Here is a 23,505-nt window from a genome sequence, read left to right as displayed (position 1 = left end):
ACTAGATGTAAAATGTGGCTGCGCTTCCATTGGTGTGCCGTAGGGGGAGGAAGTGTTTCGCATGTTTGACCAAGTGGAACTGTGAATCAATGAACTTACTAATTTCCCATTGTATCTCACTTGTAAATATTTATTTTGTTATTAGTGTGATTAAACATTTGTTTGTCATTATGGAAGTGGTTGTGGTACTCATTCAAACATCTCGTCAGACTAGCATTACAGATTACACAGATTTGTTTATTTATTTCATGTGCTCCAGTGACGTTCCCAATGCAATCAATCATTATTCAAAGTAATCCTTTTCTACACAAACTTTATTGCCAATACGTTTAACCCATTAATTGTAAAAATAAAAAAATAATGGATAAACAACAATAATTTAGAATTTTTGCTGGCATTGTGTTGAATTAATTCATACATTTAGAAATAAAACACATTTGTAAGTATTTATTGTTTGTTCAAATCATGTATTTTATTTTAAAAATGAAAAAGTTTGCTATTTTGTTTTCATCGCCTATCACCGTAAGTAACCTTTGCTGTGAACTCTCGCGATAACTTGAGGCGGAAGACACCAAACGAAGTAACCGTGTTATGCTGACAGTAGCGATGGGAGGATAACGAGCTTTTGTTTGTTTAGTTTAGTTTTGTTTTTGTTTTACACACAAACTACTACAAAGAGAGTTGTGGCGTTTTGTTCTTGTAGCGAAGACCCCCCTTTAAAGCGACATTCATGTTCTTTACTTTACATTGGTTGCCTGAAGACTTCCAGCTGGTGAATCGCATCAGTTGGTCGGGAGGGTCCTCGTCACCCTCTGCTCCCTTCACGTCAGCTCTTTAAAAAAAAAAATGACGGGAGAGAAGATCCGATCCCTTCGGAAGGATCACAGACATACCAGTCAGGACGATGACTTGCTGGAACCCGATGAAGAGGCAGCCACCGGGACGTTCACCGCCTCCAAGTCGAACAACAAGAGCAGGACGAGTCGAATCTTCAGCAACCACAAGTTGGTCAAGTCGGCGTCCACGCAGCAGCAACTGCAGAAACAGAACCAGCACGTCAACGCCAACAACACGCTGTCTTCTACCGATGTCGTTGACGACAACAACAAAAACCCCATTATCCGAAGTGGACAAGACTTTCCGGTCCACGAATGTGTTTTCAAAGGAGATGTGCGACGCCTTTCATCGCTTATACGGACTCAAAACATATCCCAGAAGGACAACCATGGTGAGTAGAGCTGTGTGGCAAAACCAACGTGAGGGGAACGTCCCAAAAACACATTATGTTCAACTGTTTCAAGTCGAGGCATGCTTGCTTTTCAACCCATTTCAACTTGGGCAATTACAATTGTTTACAATGGAACACAATGTAATTCACAAATGTGGTATTAGTAAAAGTCACTATGTTACTAAGCATGGGCAACATGAGGTTAAAAAACAACAATAACAACTTAGTTGTTTGGTAGTTCTTTCTTTGTATAGGTAGGCTTCACACCAGCAAAAGTACTTTGCTTGCTTGCTTGCTTTCTGATGTCATGTGATTCCACAACAACCATTACACCCAAAACACCTAATCGACTTAACAAATGAAGAAAAACAAACAAACATATTACACACAGTATATGCGTGCATGGATTTCCTGCTTGTACTTAAGGGACCACATTTCAAAAACATTGAGGTTAGTTTAATTAAAGACTCCAAATTGTCCATCGTTGTGAATGTGAGTTTCAATGGTTGTTTGTCTATAGTATATGTGCCCTGCAATTATGTTGCCACCAGTCGTGGATGTACTGTAACCCGCCTGTCAACCAAAATCACCTGGCATATGCTCCACCTCACCTGAAACTCGAATGAAAACAAGCATAATAAAAAAAAAAGAGTGGATGAATGTAGAAATACAGAGTCACATCTAAATTTAAACCCCTGAATGGTCATACATTTCATAAAAATATAATATATATTCTTGGGAAGAAAAGATCAATTCAACCTAAGAATGAGGACAAGTGGTACAGAAAATAGATGGATGGAATTGTTTAGAATGACCCGCAAAATGGAAATACACTGACTGTACTGTACTAGAAACACCTTTCAGTAAAATGCAAATCTCATTAGGTTTATGATTGGTGTCCAGTTTGTGATGGCCTTGCAAAGTTGTGGAAGTTCCACATGACAGCACTCATTGGGCAAAGTCTGCTCGGATAAAAACAGGATTTCCGACCAAACACACCCTTGTTGCTCTTGTCTGTACTGGAATGCGGCCTGTCCTCATCACAGCTCAGACTACAGCACAAGCCGGGGTCAGACGTGTGTACATCTGTTTGCTTGGAGCGCCAACTTTTTTTTTTTTCAATTGTCAAGCGTCCGTGTGAGTCAAGAGTCTTCGAATCAGATTCCACTGCAGTCGTCCTAAAACCTCATGTGCCCATCATATTACACAGGGCCTTTACATTTACAAATCTCTCTCATTTTTGGTGCAATCACTATTATTTGAGGGAGATGATGAATTCACATTGTATGATTCAGGGTTGGACTTTCCCTGTTAATTCCCTGTGAATCTGTATTCTTTGGCATACCAAGACATATTGGATAATTGTATGCTTGCAGCTTTGTGAGAATTATTTGGGGGAAGTCCCTTTTGTGTTGCTGCAAGACTATGCCCCAAGAAATTGGTATGAAGAACTTTCCAACTAACACCTTTGGGATGAACTACAAGATAATTTGTGAGGCAAACTCCCTCACAATATAGCTAAATAACACAATTAAAATGAGTTTAATTGAAGGCAAGACCACATGAGTAACCTGTGGGCCTGTTTAAAAATAGCTCACCGGTGATGGGGACATTGTGATTTTTTAGGAAAGTTGTTGAAGTGATCCTACATTATTATTTTTTAAATAACATACTATTAATAAAAGTCATTTGACCACATTTGTTATTTCAGAAGTGTGTGTTAAACTGGTAGCCCTTAACACTAATTGGTACTCAAGTAGCTCTCAATAAAAAAAAAAGTATCTGACCTCTATCCTACGTGTATTTGTTCTAGTGGTTTTAGATGATAGATTGATGGGTGAAGCATGAAACATAATGCTGAAAGTACTTGACATGTGTATGTGAATAAATAGCACAAATGGCAGGATTTTAAAGTGGTGTCTGTTGTTGTTGCTTTTATTTGGGGAAAAAGTAGCAGTGACACACCGGCCATTTCATCCAATTATTATCAAGATGGCTGCTGACACAATGTACAGTGTTTTGTTCCCATTCCATTCATAAAATTCCATCGTAACGTGGGTGTGACAATTCATTGTTGACTGTTTTAAGCTCCTCTCTCCACAAGCATACAACTTGATTGTTTAGCACATTGAGTTGCATTTGAATGTATGAAAGGTGCTTTATAACTACAGTTTGATGAATTGTTTGATATAATTCCTCACTATAGGAGGCCTAGCGCTCCCCCTTTTTGTGAAATGAATGATTAATAGTTGTTTCCAGAAATATTTGTCTTAATATCTTAACACTTAAAGTGCCTGTCGTGACATCTGTGTACTGTTCACCTGTTTGCCTAAAGCACTTTTGGACTTTTGTCATCGTATTGGTTGGACGTGTTCCGCTTGTGTTGTCACCCTCACTAGGAAGGCTTTCTGCAAAAGAGAACCTACTTGCTCTGGAATGTGTTTGCCCGCTAATCCTAAAAGAAAAGCTCTGAGAGTGCTGCTTGGTTTTCCCTCTAGGGATGCGCCAAAGCTTATTTTCCAAGAATGCATTTCTAGGATGAACCCTTTGCGCTTCAGTGTTGAGTTACTAATCTCACTTAACAATCCATTTCCTTTTTGTTAAATGCACTGACTGTGCTGTGCTTTCACAGCTGTGCTTCTACGAAGTATTGGAATGGGCAACGCATGATTTTTCTACTCCGATGAAGTAACTTGACATTATCATAGTCTGTTTTTGCTAAATGTAATATATTTGTCTTCTGCCTTCTCCAGGAAACACACCATTGCATCTGGCTGTCATGATGGGGCACAAAGGTGAGTTGGTTACATTTATATTCATGCCGAGTATTCTGGCTGCTCTGTCAGATGTTCATCCATGTAACAATACTGTCAATATTTATATATTATATCTTTATATTTATGTCACACCCTCTTCCCCAGAATAAAATGTAGTTTGATGTTCACAATTAATCTGTTATGATCTAACAAGCATGATGAAACGCTTGAAATGATTTTCGTCTTCAGTTGACTTACTGAAGTTGGACTGAAAGCCAGAGTCTAAAATATTAATTCACTGCCCATCTGATTGTGCAAGTAGGCCATGGAACGCACTGTTGAAAAATGTATCCTCCATTTTTATTTATTTTTTTATTTGTATTTGATTTTTTTACAGCAGGGAACAAATCAAGCATGGTTGCACGTGCTGGCCTTCAAACGTGTTCTTCCACTGGAGCACAGCTCGCAATTGATTCCACTTTTCCACCACAGCCTGAACAGAATTCAAACAGCAGAGTGGGATTAGCCACTGTGGAATTGATTGTGCTAATGAGGTTGTCAGTCTCTTGCCTTGAGCTGCTGCCGTGTCCTCCAGAGATGCTCAGATTAGACAGATGGAGGGCTACAGCATGGCATCATACAGTAATCGCCGGGGTGTGGCTGCCCTGTTGGTGATGGCGAGACTTTGTTTGTCTGTGCAGGCCTCCGTGTGCCTTTATTAACTACCCCACTCAAAACCCCTGGGATGTACAGGTACATTAAAAATGAATGAACAAGAGCACTCAGTGAGTTCAGACGTCCACAAAGATTTAAGCTTGTCCCCTTTGAAATTACTGAATGGCTACCATCTATAATCTTAATACCTAAAAGAAGTTTAAGGTGGAAGTCAACCTTAAATATTTCTTGACAATAATGTTATATGTTGCCTCACTAGTCTAAACATGACAGTCTGATTAATATTACATTTGTGGAATATGAGTTATGCAGCAAAATCCAGCCGTTTTTATCCATTTCAGGGGCGGCCATTTTGCCACTTGCTGTCGACTGAAGATGACATCAATGTTGCTCAGGGCTCAGGCAGCGACCAATCACAGCTCACCTGCTTTCTGAAGCTGCGCTGTGATTGGCTGTTACCTGAGACATGAGGAACATTAGTCAGGTTTACATAGAGACTTCTTAGTCATTGTGATTGAAATCATTTCGAATGAAGATTTCTGGTCACCTGTTTACATGTGGCGTGATCCATTCCGATCTGCTTTTTATATGCTCCCCCGTTTAATCAGATATGCCGCGTGGCAGCCGCGGGACGCACGGACATCGATCACGCGATTTGTCAAGATGGAGTTTGTCATTTAGCGCAGTAGTTGTGATAGTGTTAACACTTTTATTGAAGTAACATCTTGATAAAAGCAAGTTTCAAGTACTTAAAAACAAGCTCTCCCCTCGCAGACAAGCTCTGGGGAGACGCTGCCATTTTAGTGGGTGGAAACAATGACGTCAAGACGCGTTTACGTCAAGACAGAGCATGCGCATGCCGGACGCAGCCTCGCCATTCCGAATGAAGTGTATACATGACGCTTGTTTGGATTGACGAAAGGAACATACCACCCCTGTGATTCCGAATGAAATTTCATTCGGATTCAGCCTTTTCATTCCGATTGAGGTGTTTATATGGAGCATTTTTATTCTGTTTGGATTCATTCTAATCATCTAATGTGTCTCCATGTAAACCATGTATGTATTGATGTCATCTTCAGTCGACAGCAAGTGGCAAAATGGCCGCCCCCTGAAATGGATAAAAAATGGCTGGATTTTGCTGCTTAACTCATATTCCACTAACGCAATATTAACCAGAATGCCATATTTAGACTAGTGGGGCTGCATAGAACATATTATTGTAAAAAAAAATAAAATAAAATGGGTTGACTTAACCTTTAACTCTTTCACTGCCAGACGTTTTCAGAAACGGGATGTCGCCAGTGCCAGCCCGATTTAAGCATTTTGACTGATCTTTCAAGGTCCACAGAAAATGTTGTGTTTGGACTATGGAAACACACATACTACCAAATGGAAGATTGAACTCTCATCTTTCATCAGAAAAAGAGTTTGTTTCTACCTTATTCCGTTCTTCAGTAATCAACAATAGAAAATGGTTAGTTTCACCGAAATGCTCTGTTTTGAAACAAAAAGCGGAGAAAAAGAGCTTTTTGTGAAACGATGTTATTTCATGCACTCTAGTGAATTCTACACTTCTTTTTGTCCATGAACGATGCCACAAACACCTAAATAGTGCTTTACTTCTGTAATACACCACCACCAACAATGAAAAAGTGTTTTTAGATTGCAAAATAAGTTTATTTCCATTCAACAGTGTAACAATTTGACAAAACAATTTCGCAAACTATTTACAAATGTGTGCAACTGTGGTACTATTTACAATTATGTGGATGCTTCAAATACAGTTTTTCTTTTTGTAACACTGCCCTGCGTGCAAGGAGACGGAGCAGGATTTGCACAACAGATACGTTTCACTTCGATTGTCCGTTTCGCGTGCAGACGTTACACTTTCTTGATGGCCTTTTTTTCTGGGGAATAGCAAGTAGCAGACTGTACCCACTACTCCGATGAATATGCATTGGACTCGGGGCACTCTTCGTCGTCCGATTGAACGTCCGCCTGAGCGTGCTCGGTTGTGCTCCGGGTTTTCCGGTGTTAGCATCGCTAGCCCGTGAACCTTTATGACGTCGTCATAGCCGCCGCGTCAGCGCTTCCAACTTCGGCGTCAACCTCGGAGTCACCATCATCATCATTGATGATGACCATCGTCGTCATCAATGTGCTCTTTAGCGTTGGTCGATGCCTTTCGTCTTTGAAAAAAATTCCCAAGTGTGAGCTGCTTGCAACCGGTCGCCATTGTTCGCTTCTTCAGCCATCTAGCTCCGCCTCACGTCTTGTCAATGCTTCCAACCTCGGAGTCACCATCATCATCATGGATGATGATCATCGTCGTCATCAATGTGCTCTTTAGCGTTGGTCGATGCTTTTCGTCTTTGAAAAAAACTGCTCGAGCGTGAGCTGCTTGCAACCGGTCGCCATGTTCTCTTCCCTTCCCCAGCCATTGTCCCCTCTAGCTCCGCCTCACGTCTTCTACTGATGCCTACCCAATCTTATCAAAAGAGAGTCATTGCTGCCATCTAGGGGCCAAAAATAGTCATTAGGCTAACTAGATCTGCTTGAAACTTTCACCACAGCTGGCCAAGGCTTTCCTCCACCCGTTTCAAAAAAATTTTTAAAAAATTGGATGGCGTCTTTTAACGTCATTGGCGGCCCTCCGTAGGTTTTTACTTGACGTCTTTTAACGTCCATGGCAGTGAAAGAGTTAAAAAAAACAAAATACAAGGTTGAATACTACATATGCACAGATCTTCATATATACTGTAAACAAATTAATGGGTCAAATGTGATTTTATAAAATGCTCAATTTGGATCAAATTTGAGAAATTGTGCCTTTTGTTCGCATTGGATAACATTTAGCAGAGATGCTCTTATCCCATGGTAAGTAATTTTGATTACAGTGTTATTATTATTTTATATTTTTTATCAAGTGTTCGTGTTCGCCCAAAATGTATGAGAACTTCCTCTGCAATAAATAAATAAATAAAATCCAGTTTTATACTATACTGTATACCTATTGGACAGCCACTATTCGTGGAGTTAACCCCCTGAAAATGACTGAAGAAGTGGGGATAAAATGCCAATAAGCGTTTTCCACACCACCACCTTTTTGACATGCAGCATGTGACTTTTATTATATATGATATTTTTATAATCAAGTTCAGAAAACTGCTAAGGTGTTGTTGAGCCTGCAGAAAACCATGTATGTGAGACCACTATTTTGCTGATGGCTAAACTACAACAAACCCTGCAGCGCCTGCCAGGCTGTCATGATGTCGCTAATTTCATTTCTAAGCATTTCTTTGCAACAGACGGAGCTTGTAATACATCTGTGGCCTTGGCTCCTGGAAAATCATGATGGGCATTTTTAGTTAGAATGCTTTCACGCTTTGTTTACAATTAGTACCAGCATAGCAAACTGAATACAAATGTGGTCTGCTGATGTTATACCAGCAGCATAATTACACCAAATAAGGGTGGGGCGATGTCCGCCGCATTATTAAATTATAAGCAAAGTATGATTCTGAAACGCTGTTCTGCATTTGCTGACCCACATATATTAGTTAATACGAATTTCAAGTAAATTCTGCTTGTCATTGCTGTGTCAATAAAAAAATAGCTGTTCTGCTGTTTAGGGCAACGAGAAATGGCTCTCAGGGATTACGTAACGTGTTGACTAAATGTTGTCATTACACAATCATTGGCTAGCATATGTAGATGAAAAGCTTCAGGTAATCTGAGGTTTACGTCAGAGTGCACGTGTGTTTGCTGCTATCAGATGCTTGCTTCATCCCTGATCTGAAATACAGATGTTTACCACAGCTTGGGGCACAGATGTTTGATGTTTTACTTTACTGATATAAAAACCTCATGGCAGCTGCAGACTGATCTTCTGGAAACACTGCAGTGCTTCCTAATTCCATTAACTGGAGACCACCCTTATGGATCGATGGGCGGAGTAAGACTCCTGGAGCCTGGAGCTGTATCTCAAATTAGATTTAGGGTAGATTTACAGGAGAATGATCACGTTGTAAGTATTTTCAGTATTTATATGAGGGCGCTAATGAGATAATTGGGTAATTCTATGCCAAATCTTCCATTGGGTTTAACCAAGCAGATTTTTCATTGAATGAAACTTGGTGTGTTTGTTGGTAGTGATGGCACAACACTACATCTCAAAATTTTGGTCAATTGGAGCAGGGTTTAGGAGCTACGGACCACCGAATTTACATTTCTGTCAAGAGGGGACATGGCCGCCTTCCTTTGAACACTTATATCTCAGGAACTACTGGAACAATCTTCACAAAACAGCCGATTATGGTTAGAATTGGAATTCAACAAGGATTCCAAATCTACAGTGATTTAGAAGACTGGTGCATTTATTGTATTCATTTGACTGGTTTTGTGTTAAACAGTATTTCAATACAAGGAGATTTAAAATGTATCCCTCTCCGTCATAAAGAATGCATGAACGCCCGACCTTTTTACTCATCTATAAAACATAGATAGCTGTGGTACTTGTCATTGTGGTACCCTGTTTTTAAAGGTGTCATCGTTTGGGATTGACAAATTTGGTTTTGGACCGTGGCTTGTAACAGTAGTTGTACTAATGCTGATGCAGAAGCACTTTAGGTGCAACCGCTTGTATTGAGTAGCTGTACTTTTTCTGCCTTAATGTATCTGCCTCAGTGCTCATTTAAAAAGGTGGTGGAAGAGCTTTTAAGATCCAGAGAGTTCTGCCTCATCAAATGAACACTTTATTATGGGTTTAGCAGATGACTGCACTTTGTTGCTTAGTGTTCCGCCAATGAGCTGTCTAGACCAGAGGTGGGCAATCCTGGTCCTCGAGGGCCGGAGTCCTGCAGGTTTTGGAGGTTTCTTACTTCCAACACAAACTGATTCCAATCAATAGGATCGTTATCAGGCTTATGCAGATCTTGCTGATTAGCTAATCATATATCAGCTGTGTTGGAGAAGGGCAACATGCAAAACCTGCAGGACTCCGGTCCTCGAGGCCCGCCTCTGGTCTAGACGTTGCCAATCTTTTAATAAGTGACGTCATCACGACAAAACTGCCAGCTGAGCCTGATATTTGGGCGGGTGTTGTTTTATTTTATTTTATTTTTATTTTTTATTTTTTATTTTTTATTTTTTATTTTTTATTTTTTATTTTTTATTTTTTATTTTTTATTTTTTATTTTTTATTTTTTATTTTTTATTTTTTATTTTTTATTTTTTATTTATTTTATTTTATTTTTTATTTTATTTTTTATTTTATTTTTTATTTTATTTTTTATTTTATTTTTTATTTTTTACTGGCTGCTCACAGAGCAGAGGGTTATAAATCTGGTTTTACTCCTAAGCCGAAATGTGCGTTTTATTTGTTTGTGTTTGTATTTGTAATGTGTTTGCTCTTTGCGTTGTCTTATCCCCATGTGTGTTCAGCAAGGTTATTTTAGTTTACTAAAACTAACTTAAGAAACTAAAACTTAAGGTCAAAAAACAATTTAGTTAACGAAATAAAATCAAAACAAAAATGCTTTAAAAAAAAGAAAGAAAACTAACTAACTAGCTAAAACTGCATTTTATGTTTACAAAACTAACTATAATTATAGCAAAAATGTCCTTCGTTTTTAGTCTATAACAATAAATTTAATGCATGAGCCTTTAGGGATGATTTATTTTTATATTAACCGGAATAAGGACATTTGGAAGTGTGTCACACAAAAGTGACGTCATCAACATGATGTTTTTTAAATATTGCGCACAAGTAATACACACTTTTAAAAAAACAAACTAATACTGAAACAAACTAAAACTAAACTAAAACTAAGCATTTATAAAATAACAAAAACTGATACAAACTAACAGAACCACCCTGAAAACTAACTAAATTTAAAAAACAAAACTCAAAATGAAATAAAAACTAACTAAAATGAAAAATTCCAAAACTATAACAACCCTGGTGTTCAGTTATAGGACACATTGTCATGCATGGATGTCAGTCCTTTGTGATCTACTTTCTGTTCTATGTTGATAGAATAGAAAATAAATTGCATTCATAACAGGAAGAGTGAAATACAAAATCTAGAACAACATTTTTAGGCCTTTTTTTTATTTATCAGAACATATTGTGTGACAACTCATTTCACCAGAGCAAAAGTCACATAAAATCGGTATAAGGTAAAATGACAACTATAAAATGTAATAATATAAAATAAAAACAATTAAATCCGGTACTTTAAAAGAGATACAACAGTACTCCGCTTATTTATATGTTGTTTTTTTACATAACCTATCCTTTCCTATCATTGTAAAATCTTGTTGGAAGGAAAAACTCACATTCGGTATTCACGATTTTGGTGCTCTTTCTAAAATGGCCTACAATGCCACAACATGGCACCAAAGCCTTGTCTTAATAGGATAGGAACTGATCTCAAGAAAGTATGTTTAAGTGATGAATCTCGACAAAGGGAGAAAGGATGTCGGTAAGGAGGTCTGTTTATTGACGTACTGATTCTTTTCCTCCTCCAGAATGTGCCCACCTGTTGCTGGCCCACAATGCACCAGTGAAGGTGAAGAATGCTCAGGGATGGAGCCCCCTTGCAGAGGCTATTAGTTACGGAGACCGACAGATGAGTAAGTATCAGACTGTGCCGCAAGATGACGATATTTTATTAAAAGTTGTTCACACTCAAATTGAGTTTTGCGCAGTGAAAACAGTTAAGAGCAACAGATGCAAATCCCCCAAAATTCTCCCAACACATTTTGCTGCTGCCTGCCAATGAGGCCAAGACGCCGCCCAGCCTGCTTTGAGCATGACAATTCCTCAAGGCCCTCTTTGGTCTTTGGATGAAAAGAAATGCGTGGGTTGTTTTTCTCTCTCCTCACCTCCTAACCTGGCTGGTTAATCCCAACCTCTAACCTCCACCCGCCAGTCAGGTTCTTGAATAGTGTCTCTTAGTAGAAAATGTACATTATTTACAAAAATTAGCTACACATGTCATTGTAGCAATTAAAAAAAAACAAATATTGGCAATGTTTTGGGAATTTTGAAATTTCTGCCACCATGTCATATAAAAGGTACTTTAGGAAAAATGGCTTTTCCCTCTATAGAAATGAAGTCTGTGGCAAGCAGGAACGTATGTACAGGAATAAAAATGTTTGTCTGGGCTTGTCACGCTTTGTAAACGCCACATTACACAGAACTGCTAATAGCAGACGGCATTCAAGCTGTAATCTGAAGCTATTATTAGCATAAGACATTTTATGAAAGCTCTTATTGTCTGAGGTTTTTTTTTAACCAATGTTTGTGACCTAAATTTTCAGCAATCTTGTTTGGATGCCTACTGAAATGAAGGAAAGAATCGTCCCGTAAATAAATGTCATGGGTTTTAGTTTCAGATGTTTGTCGGTTTGAGCCCCGAGTAGCTTTCTCGCCACACTGCGACTGTCAACTTGGGCTCTTTCAGGCAGACTCAGACATGTTGTTGAGATGGTTCTGCTCATAGGTGACAGACACTAATTAGTTGTGGTAGTTGATTAATTTGCCCTCAGGCTGGCTGCTGAACTGCAGTTTTTTCAGAGGCGACATCCTAAATTTACAGAAAAGCTATTCCGTAGCTCAAACTGTAGGTTAATGTTGGCTGATGGGCTGTTTTAATATTTGAAACATTCAGGCTTGTCTGGCATGTTTGGTTGCATCCAAACTCCCAGTTGAGTTGAGTTCACATGATACCTGTGTCAATATTGACTGTTCTCAGGTTCTGGGCTTAGTGCCAACGAGGACTAAAGTAGTGATGGACAGTCTACCCAGAGTGATCTAAACTCCATTTTCATTAGCCGGTGCAGTTGAATGATCGCTTAATTAATGCCAGGAAAGTGTCCTAATCAGTATAACAGTGAATTGGTGTCAAGAGAGTGAGTTTGGTTTTATGTTGTGGCAGTCTGCGGACTAGTACAACGGTGGTATGCGGCGGCTGGGACTGGGTTGTCCGGTCCGTGAACAGATCCCTCTGATCTTGTCCCACTGAGTGGTAGTGAGACGATCAGGAGGAGCCCCAACTGGGCTTGTCCACACTCATTAGGCATGTGGGTCATAAAGGCACCGCCATCCTGTTGCTTTATATGTGTGTGCGAGTTACTTGCCAGCTTGCTCAAGCTGACGGCTGCACTCACTTTGTGTTGCCTGGTGGGATGTACAGCAACAGGGTTAACATATTTGTGTAAATTCTTTGGTATTTGTTATTCAGCCCAAATTGGATATAAATGTAATGTGTTGACTCTGTTGAGTATGATTTTTCTTAACCCACAAATATAAATATATTTTTACAGTTTATGGCTCCAGTATTTTAGAGCCATGTTGCTTTTCATAAGCGGTTCAGATAATGGATAGATGGATGACGGTTTGTAATTGGGATGTGATGATAGTGGCAATATTGCGGTATTAAATTGCCACAATATCGCCGTTGTCATGTTATGATTTTAAACGAAAAGGCCAGATTGCTTTCCATTTGTGTAGTTCCAGCGACCTCTGGTGGTTAGTTTATTAGTGCAGTTCAATTTTATTTAAGCATGTTTTGGCCACTTACATTTAAGACCTATCCTATTCGTCAGATGAAGGAAACGTAACATATTTGTGTTCTTCCACAAATGGAAGTGATTCATAATGTGTGTGCGCATTAGCAAGACAGTGCTGTAATATTAAGTATTATGAGTGAATTTAAGTCATTCATCTACATATGTCATGATACTTCACAGAGTTCACGCCACTGAGCCAATAGGAGCACAAGACAATAAAATGACTGGTCAAGCCTATTTCTTTGTCACTGCTGTTATCATGTACACAAGTACAATATTGTTCTTTTTTTTCCCCGATGTGGGTTCTTTTCCCTACACAAAATTGTGAGTTTTTATTCGGTATTGTGACTTTTATTTATATATATATATATATATAAACAAGCATTTTGTCTTGTTTTCCATGTGTTGTTCAGTAACGGCACTGTTGAGGAAACTGAAGCAACAGTCCAGGGAGAGTGTGGAGGACAAGAGGCCAAAGTTGTTAAATGCACTGAAAGAGGTATGTATTTCCTGTGACACTTTGTTTCTTTCTTCACTTGTTGTCGTCCTCTCCTTTATAAACTTAATCTGACATGGAGCAGTTGACAACAAAAGTATCTATCAGTGATTATTGTTAGCATCAATTTTGAATCAGGCAGTATGCATGCAGGCCAAACCCTTTGCATAAAGAAATGCATCATTACACTTGTAGCTTCATAGCATGATGTTATGGAGGCTAGATGACAAGCGTAATCATCCGGTGATTTCAGTTTCCAGGTCAGATGTGTAATAGTGCACCCCCCTAGAGGGACATGGCGCAGATGGCCAAATATGAGACCTCGATCCCATGTACTTAACTGAGGCATGGACTCACCCTTGAATTTCCTCGTTGCCAACGTTGGATTCTGGTGAATGATGCTTCAACTAAGCCCATGATGGCGATGATAAAGAGCGAACAATCCCACGATTGAGCATCATTCCTCGTCAATATCCCGTGGACCAGTTAGGGCTCACTGTGTTCAGGAAAAGTCTATTTTGAAGATCATGCCACATGTAGGGCAGTTAGTAGTCTGCGGTATCCCAAGTAGAGGGTTTATGTCAAATGTACTGCCCGTTATTCTGCTTTAATATTCTAACTACAAATAATGATGCATTTCACCTTTTTTCAACTCATCTAGTTTAACCCTCAAATGTTCTTTTGTAGCTTGGAGACTTTTACCTGGAGCTTCACTGGGACTTCCAAAGTTGGGGTGAGTCAAATTCACTTGCATCACACTTGTGCTGGGAATTAATTTTTTCTCTCCTGCTTTACTAGTATTACAGCACAAAAATGTACATTATAGCACCAAAACAACAAGCAATGCAGCCCACATAGTTAGAGGGGAGGAAGTATTTTTTCAGTTCATTTGACTGCATTTATGTACAGTAAACGAATGCCCACTGGTCTGGATCTTTTTTTTAAAGGGTAAAATCAAAAGCAAAAAAATCACCATTTCCAGTTCCTTTTACTGCAAATGACTTAGGTTATAAAATATTTAACCTCTCAGCTATGCATTATTGTTGGTGTATTTACTACTACTGGAGCGTTAAAGAGGACAACTGACCTCATTATTGAATTTGTCTTCTACTACAGTATAAGCATCCCTCCCTCGAAAATGTTTTAAATGTCTTTCATCTTCCAATGTTGCAGTGCCTCTGCTCTCCAGAATTTTACCCTCTGATGCATGTAAGATCTACAAACAGGGACTCAACATCAGGCAAGTCATGTCAGCAAATGTGAATCAACTTAATAGAAGAAATAGAAAAGTCATTGCACAGTGTATAATGATTTAGCTTTAAATCTGCATCTGATGTGCAGCTTCCCACAAGTTTTGCTTCTGTACATGTCGTCTATAGACTGGACACCACCTTGATAGACTTCACAGATATGAAGTGTCAACGCGGTGACCTGAGTTTCATCTTCAACGGCAACGCCATCCCTTCGGAGTCCTTTGTGGTGCTGGACAATGAGCAGAAAGTCTACCAGCGGATACACCATGAGGTTTGTGAGGCAGTGTGTGTACCTTACACCCATTAGAATGTGAGGCGATATGATTGAAGAAACGGTAAGGAAATGGTTATGGAGTTCTTTACTAGTACTTGTGTGCATTTTCTTCAGATACACTGGCTTTCGTATATCTTCCAAAAAGATGCATGTTAGGTTAATTGAAGATTCTAAATTGTCTATAGGTGTGAATGGTTATTTGTCTATGTTGCCTCTTGTTTAAAATTACATGGGCTGGGCTCCTGCTCACTTGTTTGTTGTACATTACATCCCAGTGACACATTTCCAAATATAAAACTCTTATTTATTTCTTGATTTACAATCTTTACTTTAAAAATGTAAAAAAAAAAAAAAATGATAATGTAACTTTTTTTTGGTAGCATAATGCAAAAAAAAGTGATCATTTTGAATGTGCAACAAAATTTGTACAGTAAAAATCATGAGTGTGTCCTGGCTGCTCCACCAATATTACACACCACTAAAATATTGAACTTCATCGCAGGAAACAGTATCTCACTTGCTTGCGTTGATCGACATCCACAGGAGTCTGAGATGGAGACGGAGGAGGAAGTGGACATTCTGATGAGCAGCGACGTGTACTCGGCCACGCTCTCCACCAAGTCCATCACCTTCTCCAGAGCACAAACTGGCTGGCTCTTCAGAGAAGACAAGACGGTTGGTAGCAGCCGTCAACATCGTTGCTGGAGACAACTGAAATATTGCTTCCTTTCCATAGTTGAGTTGATTTTTCTATCTCTAGGAGCGAGTTGGAAACTTTCTGGCCGAATTCTACTCTGTGAACGGCCTGGTGCTGGAGTCCAGGAAGAGGCGGGAGCATCTGAGCGAGGAGGACATCTTGAGGAACAAAGCCATCATGGAGAGTCTGAGCAAAGGAGGGAATCTCATTGATCAAAACTTTGAGGTGAGTCAAAGCTTAGCAATCAGGACGCTTGGCAAAAAAAAAACAACTTATGACATCATAGAAGCTATACTACGGTTTCCCAGTGTATGCTTTTACTTGCATACGAGTCATATTGTTGTGTACTTCCCATGACATGTCTTAAACAGTCATAGAAGGAAGCCTCGTTACTAAGAGTGATACGTTTGTCGACAGAAAATGTGTGTCATTTAAGATTAGCGCAAACATACAGTTGACCTCATCCAACCGGTCCAGCCTTGCCCTCAAGTGACCTTTGAGCATCTGGAGGCAGGCAGGGCATGAGTGTCAAACAAAACAGCCTCATGTTGCTCCTGCCGACGTACAAAGTCAACCTTAGCACCTTATAACTTCCATATAACTTAACAAATTGAAATTTGGCTTCTATTGGATGATAGCAAGAGAGATTGTGGTGATTATTATTTATGTATTTTATAGTTTCAAGGTGTGTTATCACCTGTCTGTGACATGCTTTTATCAAAATACTCCAAGAACCTAGACTAGAGTAGGGTTGCAAAATTCCGGGAATTTTCAAAGTTGGAAAGTTTTCATGTGTATTAACGGAAATTTATGGTTTAGACTCCAGAGTAATAGTTGACTATTTAAACATCATATTTCTTGTGTCATGCAAATAAACTAGGGATGGGCATTATTCGGCTTTATTTCAAGGTATTGGTACTTGCAACACTAGCTGATACCAGTACCGGCCATCCTCTTGTGGACGTTTTACAATCTGGAATGTCGAAATTACAATACAATAAAAAAATCGCCATTGATTTCATGCAATTTTAAGAGGAAAGGATGCTATATTGGGGTATACTGTATAAGTCTTTCTTTATAATTATCTGTCATTGCTTTTTGGGGTAAATGTTATATATCAAATGTACCAGTGGTTTCAGCACTTGGTATTGGTGACTTGTCAAGAGTTGAGTACTCATAATGGTATCAGTCTGAAAAAAAGTGGTATCAAACATCCATAAAATAAACGACTGCATACCCCACCCCATTCAGTATACTGTTCAAAAAAGGGAGTTTTGTTTCCACGACAACTGGAGCTAATTTTAATTTGTTTTAAAAGCTTTTTTTTTTCTAGTGAGTTAGTTAGTTGTTATTAGTTTCAGTGTTTTTTGTTTTAATTTTTTAATGGAGTACAGTGTTTGTAGAGAGCACGATTTAAAAACAAAACAAAAACAAAAAAACAAGTGACTATTGTATAATAAAGAAACGTTGACTTCAATTCTCAAATGACTGAGACTGACAAAGACTGACTGACTTCATCTGTAAGGATCAACACAACTACTGAAATAAAACATATTCAAAATGAACCCTGAAAATTCATGTACGATATTAACCGACAAAGATAAAAATGACAACATTTTGGCTATAACTATCGTTAGTTTCAGGCTGGCAAACGTAAGATTTAGTTTCAGTCAGTTTCACTTTTTTAAAAGGAGTAAGCGGTTAAGAAAATGGATGGATGGAAAAGCTTTTTTTTAAATTTTATTAACGCAAAGGCTTTATTATTTTTCCATTTTTGCTTGATTTTTGTTGTCAGTTTTTGCTAACTATAATAACAATGTTTATTACCTTTTTGATTTTGGCAAAATAGCAGTACGTAATTGGGAATTGGGGCCGTGCACGTACATTTCTGCTGATTGGTATCAGATGGAAAAGAATGATTTTAAAATGTTTTCTTCATTTTTAAATGTCATAAAGTGACAAATTAATTCAAAGATACATAAGCCTGATAGTATTTAAGACATTCCAGTCCGATGTCAGGACTCTGGCTATCTCTTGAAAGTAACTCTGGACCTTCACTCAACCTAGCCGATCATGTCATGGGCAGAGAAACTCACTGGGTTATGTAATGTAGCCTCACTGTTATGTATGGCAGAGGAAGACTAATAAGAAACCCAACTATATATGTAAGCAAATAAAATCATGTCACGCTAAATGAACGTTTACATACCACATGAGGGGAAATCACATCACATTGATAAGCAGTTGACAGCTAACGTGAATTTAGTTTTTATTTGTCTCTCATCAGCCTGTGAGGAGACAATCTCTAACCCCCCCTCCAGCCAGCAACATATCCTGGGAAGAGTACATCACTGCTGACAATGGAAAGTAGGTGTTTTGGTTTCACTTTAAGGCTTACTAGACCACAGTCCGCTGGGATAGGTTCTCTACATGGCATGTAAAACGGATGGATAGACGAATTTACGGATGCTTTCCTGAGCAGCCAGAAAAAAAATTGGGGAGAGACAAAATTGGCATTTCAAAACCTCATGAGACATTGCACTAACTTGTTTGTTGTTGCGCTTCTTGGCTCAGAGCTCCTCATCTTGGCAGAGAGCTGCTCTGCAAGGAGAGCAAGAAAAACTTCAAGGCCACCATAGCCATGAGTCAAGATTTCCCCCTCGGCATCGACTCGTAAGTCTAGAAGATGAGAGGAACATAAGCATGTTGTAAATGGGTCATTGATGGATAAGAATTTATTTATTATTAGCTACAAATTAGAAAATCTATTATGGGAAGCTTTACATTAGTCGCGCACCACATAGTTTCAACGTAAATCAAAGTTATGAGGCTAAAAAAATAGCCTTCTAAACAAAGCAAGCTAGCTAGCCACACAAGTACATTTGTAATGACAATATATATTGGTTAGATCAAATTTATAATAATATTTTTTTCCGGTTCACATGATATCCAAATATAACCACTGAAAAGCAATTGCTAAAAGGGTAACTTTTTGATATGGTTTTGAGACAATACAAACTTGATAGCTGCTCCCATGTTGTCTTGACTGGTTTGTGGATGCTACAAACTCCTGTCTTTGAATGTATTTCAAATTTAAAGTCCCAAATTGGTCATTTCTTTTTGATAATTCATAGAATGGAAAAATTGTATCCGTCAATGACCCAAATATGACCGTTGAAGTCGACTTGTGTTTGCGTCCGAGTGGCTCGATTGTGACATCTGACACGGTGCTTGTTTTGCCTTCAGGTTGTTGAATGTTCTGGAGGTGATTGCACCCTTTAAGCACTTTAATAAACTCAGGGAGTTTGTGCAGATGAAGCTCCCGCCTGGCTTTCCTGTCAAACTCGGTAAGAAAACAACCTTGCTTAGCCAAATGACATAGACTAATATTGTTTTGTTTCTCCTGAGCAAATGATAGAAATAGAAATAATTTGTGTCAAATTTTTACCATCATAACAGTTACATGTGGTCATGTAATAATAATAATAATTTCCTAGATAAGTCTTAGATCATGTGATCAAATTAGATATGCATGTACAGTGGTGTCTTGCATGCTATAGATAGATGAACAATATATAAGCTATGTTTTAAATACACATTGTCATTCTCTCGGTTTTATGTTTGACAGTAAACTAAATGCTTGACCTGTTCGTTGCTTATTATTTCACTAAAATTGAAGCACAGACTGGTGAAATGTTGTCTTCTTGCAGACATCCCAGTCTTTCCTACCATCACAGCCACCGTGACTTTTCAGGAGTTTCGCTACGACAGCTTTGACGAAACCATTTTTACTATCCCCAGCGAGTACAAAGAAGACCCCAGCCGCTTCCCCGACCTTTAACCCGCCCTTCAACGGGCTGGTGGTGCGGGAGGATGTTTATGAGGCAACGTTACACTACAAAAACATCAACTCTTCCATCACAACCTAGCTGCTCCCTTCTCTCAACCTGATGGCTGTCTCCACAGCCAGCTGAACAAAAAAACAAACAAACAAAAAAAAAGCAGCTAGGATGATGCTGAGTAAGCCATGTTTCCACCAAGTGGGATAGCAGATTGCTTGATAGTTTGACATTGTTGCAGTGTGACACAATGTAACTATTTACACAACTGTACTGTATTCAATGGTAAAAACAAAGCACAATTTATGTCCTTATTAAACCAATTAAACAAATCACATTGCGTTTAGCTCCACCCATTAGGTAGCATAACCACTGTGGCAGGATGTGCCCCCAAAAAAAGTGGCAGTCACTTTTTTAACACAAAGAAAATGCAAGCCAAACCGTTCTGCTTGGTGGAAACAGGTGTGTAAGTTTGTAAGGAGCGTGCGTGTAACACTGATAAGTTTGTGTGTTTCTGGCCTGCTAACACGCAGCAATCGTACAGTACAGTTGTACATAAATGAAGATGAATACATCTCTTAGCTTTGTAAGAATGTGTCCCTTTTTTTATGTGTTTAACATTTAGCATTCATACGCATTATAGATTAAAGTTACTGTACAGGGTGTTTAAAAAAAATGTAGTAAATTCTCACATCATGGTATGGTTTAAACAAAACGTGTCAAAACTAACCAAGTTTAATCTTAAACTTGAGTTTTAAGGGGTTTTTTTGTGGGGGGGGGGGGTTCATGGTAAAGAATACCATTCACAATGAAAATGCTCAATATGTCGAGTCAAATGAGTGCAATGTGTATTTAGGAAAGTCCATTAAAAAAAACAACTTGAAAGTAGATTTGCACAAACGCTTGAAACTGCCAATGTGGAGTTAACATTTTTGACTAGAAATACGTTTGAACAGCGTTCAATGAACGCACTTGTAGGCTAAATAGAATACGTTTGAATGTATTTGTAGGCTAAATGCTACAAACAGAGCACAATAATATGCCAACCATAATGCCAGGTGGTATTACTGGCGCATGTGTATTATGGAAAATATGCTATGCTATGCTATGCTATGCTATGCTATGCTATGTAGCATTTAGCTTACAAGTACGTTCGAACAACTCAACATTCAAAAATGTTGACTACACATTGGTAAGTCTACACTTCCGTAGATTTGGAAATAAGACCCCAAAAATAAATAAGAGGAAAAAGTTGAACTTGTCACACGCGGTACGCATATTGAACATTAAAGCTTTGTGAAATTGATTTTCTACAGTAAATATGTTTTAATATGGTGGATTTTTGTTAAAGCTTATTCTCATAACGAAGCCTATTTCATTTTGTTTAGGACATGTAGTCACTCACTTTCATATTTCAAATGTCTTTTCTTTTTTAAACCCTGTACACATATTGTATTTTGGTTGATCTGTTTTCATACAATTCACTAAATCTTTTGGTTTGTATCATCTACTACAAGTTTTTGCTTTCAGTTCCTAAATTCACAACAACTCTCAACCTTAAAAGGTGGCATTTGAAATGTTCTTACTCTGAGTCAAAATGCTGCTGTTTTTTTTTAATGGTACCATGCAGTCTGTCTGATGTTTCTTAGGTCACCTTTATATGCTTCAAAACTGGAATTGTATATTGAGTAGCTGTTGTAAGAAAGGAAGAATTGTTTTGTATTGGTTTTCATTTTACACAAACAAAAGCCGTTCTTCTGCACAATCTGTACATGTTCTGACACTTTCTTCCTTTTAATGTGTCCTCTTGTGTGAGCTCAACACATTATTTCTATTCCCCTCCATGTTGTCACATGACTTGATCCAACAATATATTGGATTGTAACATGGTGGAAGTTGCTATTTTTGTATATAGATGTGTTTTTAATGAAAGAGTATCAATTAATTCTCTGGTTTGTTCTTTCGAGAAGAATGTGAATCAACAGGCGACACACGTACTAGATGGTGACAGTTTGCACCAGTTTTATTAGTTTCCTTTGGAAAACATCACACCTGAATGTCCACTTGTAAAGGGCTAGGAATGTAAATGGAACCGGGTGTGTGACAGTAAAAGCTGAAGTGACGAAAAAGGAGTAGGCCTACAGATGGCAAGACATTCTGACACCAACATCAAGCACAAAAAGTACATGGATTTTTAAAACCATGGTCATGTTTAACATATGTAGTCCTTTATTCTACACTTGCTCTGTTTTGTTTAAAAAATAATATCACATTGTACTTCGATTGATCAGGCACAGATACAGTAATATGTTGCCTACACTAAAGATAGCCTGTAAATGGGGATCTTTGTCACTCATTTCTATGTCTTCCTAATGGTGATCATCTCCGTTGACTTTGGACATTTAGGGGGCGTGGGCCTGGCCTCTGCGTCTCATCGAACCCTTTAGGCGATGATGAGAGTCTGAATCGCCATTTCTCTCGTCGTCCTCCTCCACTTCCTTTTCACTGCCAATTTGAAAAACTGATAGAAATCATAAGATCATTAACTAACAATATTTTAATGATGAACATGTTTCAACACGTTTCCTGTCCTGCAAGTGTAATACAGTATCAAACTGACTTAAGTGAATCCCCACGATGCATTGTACTTCTTACCGGTTGACACTACAAGATCTCCTTGCACTGTTGGGTGGTGTCTTTGACCTCTTATTGGACTTTTCCTCCTTCCTGGCCCTGTATGCACAAAAGTCAACATCATGACATTGTGTGATTACATTTCGTACACTAGTCCATGAATGTCATGCCAAATTATGGAACTGTTTTGGCCAAGCGAGTGGTTAGCATGTCTGCTTCAATGTTCTAACTTATAAGGCAAAATAACTTATTTGTTGGTCCCTTGATGTTTACAACAAGAAAGATATCAATCACAGGCAGACCATTTGACGGTTTTACAATACTTCGTCCTTTAGTGTTTAACTTTATAACACAGGAGAATCGATTTTATCGGGTTTTGGTAGAGGGGTGTCTTTATCTTTGTCTTACGTTGTATTGTCTGGAAAATTTAATATATTTTTAAATCCGGCAAAAACAAACAAACTGATTTTCCATCCATCCATTTTCCGAATCGCTTATTCTTTAAAAGGGCTAAATCGCCAGTTGTGGGCCGACCTAGATCTGCTGCTGCTGCGGCGGCTTCTGTCTCGGGAGTGGAACCTGAGACCTCCTCCTTCGTGGGCTCCTCCTGTTCCACGAATGGGACTTCCTCTGAGACGGTCAAACGCTTTTGAGGTCGGAACTGACACAATCCGAGTGACACAATTCCTACTTTCCGCAAATTAGCATTAGCATTTTTTCTTCGGTGAAAAAACGCTCTCCGGTCATAGAAACGCATGACAATTTGGATTGTCTAATTTGATTTGTGATGATTATTTTGATTTGAAAAATGTGATTAAAGCTTGACTACTATAACAATATGGTTTGTATGCTAGTTAATTTTAAAAACAAAATGCACGAGTATGTTGTTGAATTTAAAATAGTAAATAACAATGTGATTACATTGTAATATTATTCATTTCGAAAATGATAAATTTCACATAAGATAATGTATGGTTCCTGAACGTTTGTGTGTCATTCTGATCTCACCCACGAGGGGGGGACAATGCATCGTTTTAGGCAGAGGCTCCCTCTACATTCTCCAACCTAGTCAT

The 23,505-nt window shown here is 38.6% G+C and overlaps 2 protein-coding genes and 1 long non-coding RNA gene across 3 annotated transcripts; 1 reads left to right on the top strand and 2 right to left on the bottom strand.

Moving 5' to 3' along the window:
- Positions 1-566: 566 nt before the first annotated feature.
- On the top strand, positions 567-21,743 carry LOC144062273 (ankyrin repeat domain-containing protein 13C-like). Its single transcript, XM_077583480.1, has 13 exons — positions 567-1,228; positions 3,982-4,023; positions 11,194-11,298; positions 13,653-13,738; positions 14,423-14,468; positions 14,909-14,975; positions 15,115-15,259; positions 15,806-15,937; positions 16,023-16,184; positions 18,247-18,326; positions 18,534-18,632; positions 19,206-19,306; positions 19,670-21,743. The coding sequence occupies exons 1-13, from the start codon at positions 847-849 to the stop codon at positions 19,798-19,800; spliced, it is 1,578 nt and encodes a 525-aa protein (XP_077439606.1). The 5' UTR covers positions 567-846; the 3' UTR covers positions 19,801-21,743.
- LOC144062275 (uncharacterized) lies at positions 15,636-20,525 on the bottom strand. Its single transcript, XR_013296369.1, has 3 exons — positions 20,491-20,525; positions 18,506-18,638; positions 15,636-16,145 (listed from the first exon to the last, which is right to left on the bottom strand). It is a non-coding gene; the product is annotated as an uncharacterized LOC144062275 (long non-coding RNA).
- A 46-nt stretch (positions 21,744-21,789) lies between the features above and the next one.
- LOC144062795 (uncharacterized) lies at positions 21,790-23,189 on the bottom strand. Its single transcript, XM_077584510.1, has 3 exons — positions 22,967-23,189; positions 22,454-22,531; positions 21,790-22,319 (listed from the first exon to the last, which is right to left on the bottom strand). The coding sequence occupies exons 1-3, from the start codon at positions 23,187-23,189 to the stop codon at positions 22,201-22,203; spliced, it is 420 nt and encodes a 139-aa protein (XP_077440636.1). The 3' UTR covers positions 21,790-22,200.
- Positions 23,190-23,505: the final 316 nt, after the last annotated feature.

Source organism: Vanacampus margaritifer, chromosome 13 (assembly GCF_051991255.1).
Source record: "Vanacampus margaritifer isolate UIUO_Vmar chromosome 13, RoL_Vmar_1.0, whole genome shotgun sequence".
NCBI lineage: Eukaryota > Metazoa > Chordata > Actinopteri > Syngnathiformes > Syngnathidae > Vanacampus > Vanacampus margaritifer.
This window is presented reverse-complemented; position numbering and strand designations above follow the sequence as displayed.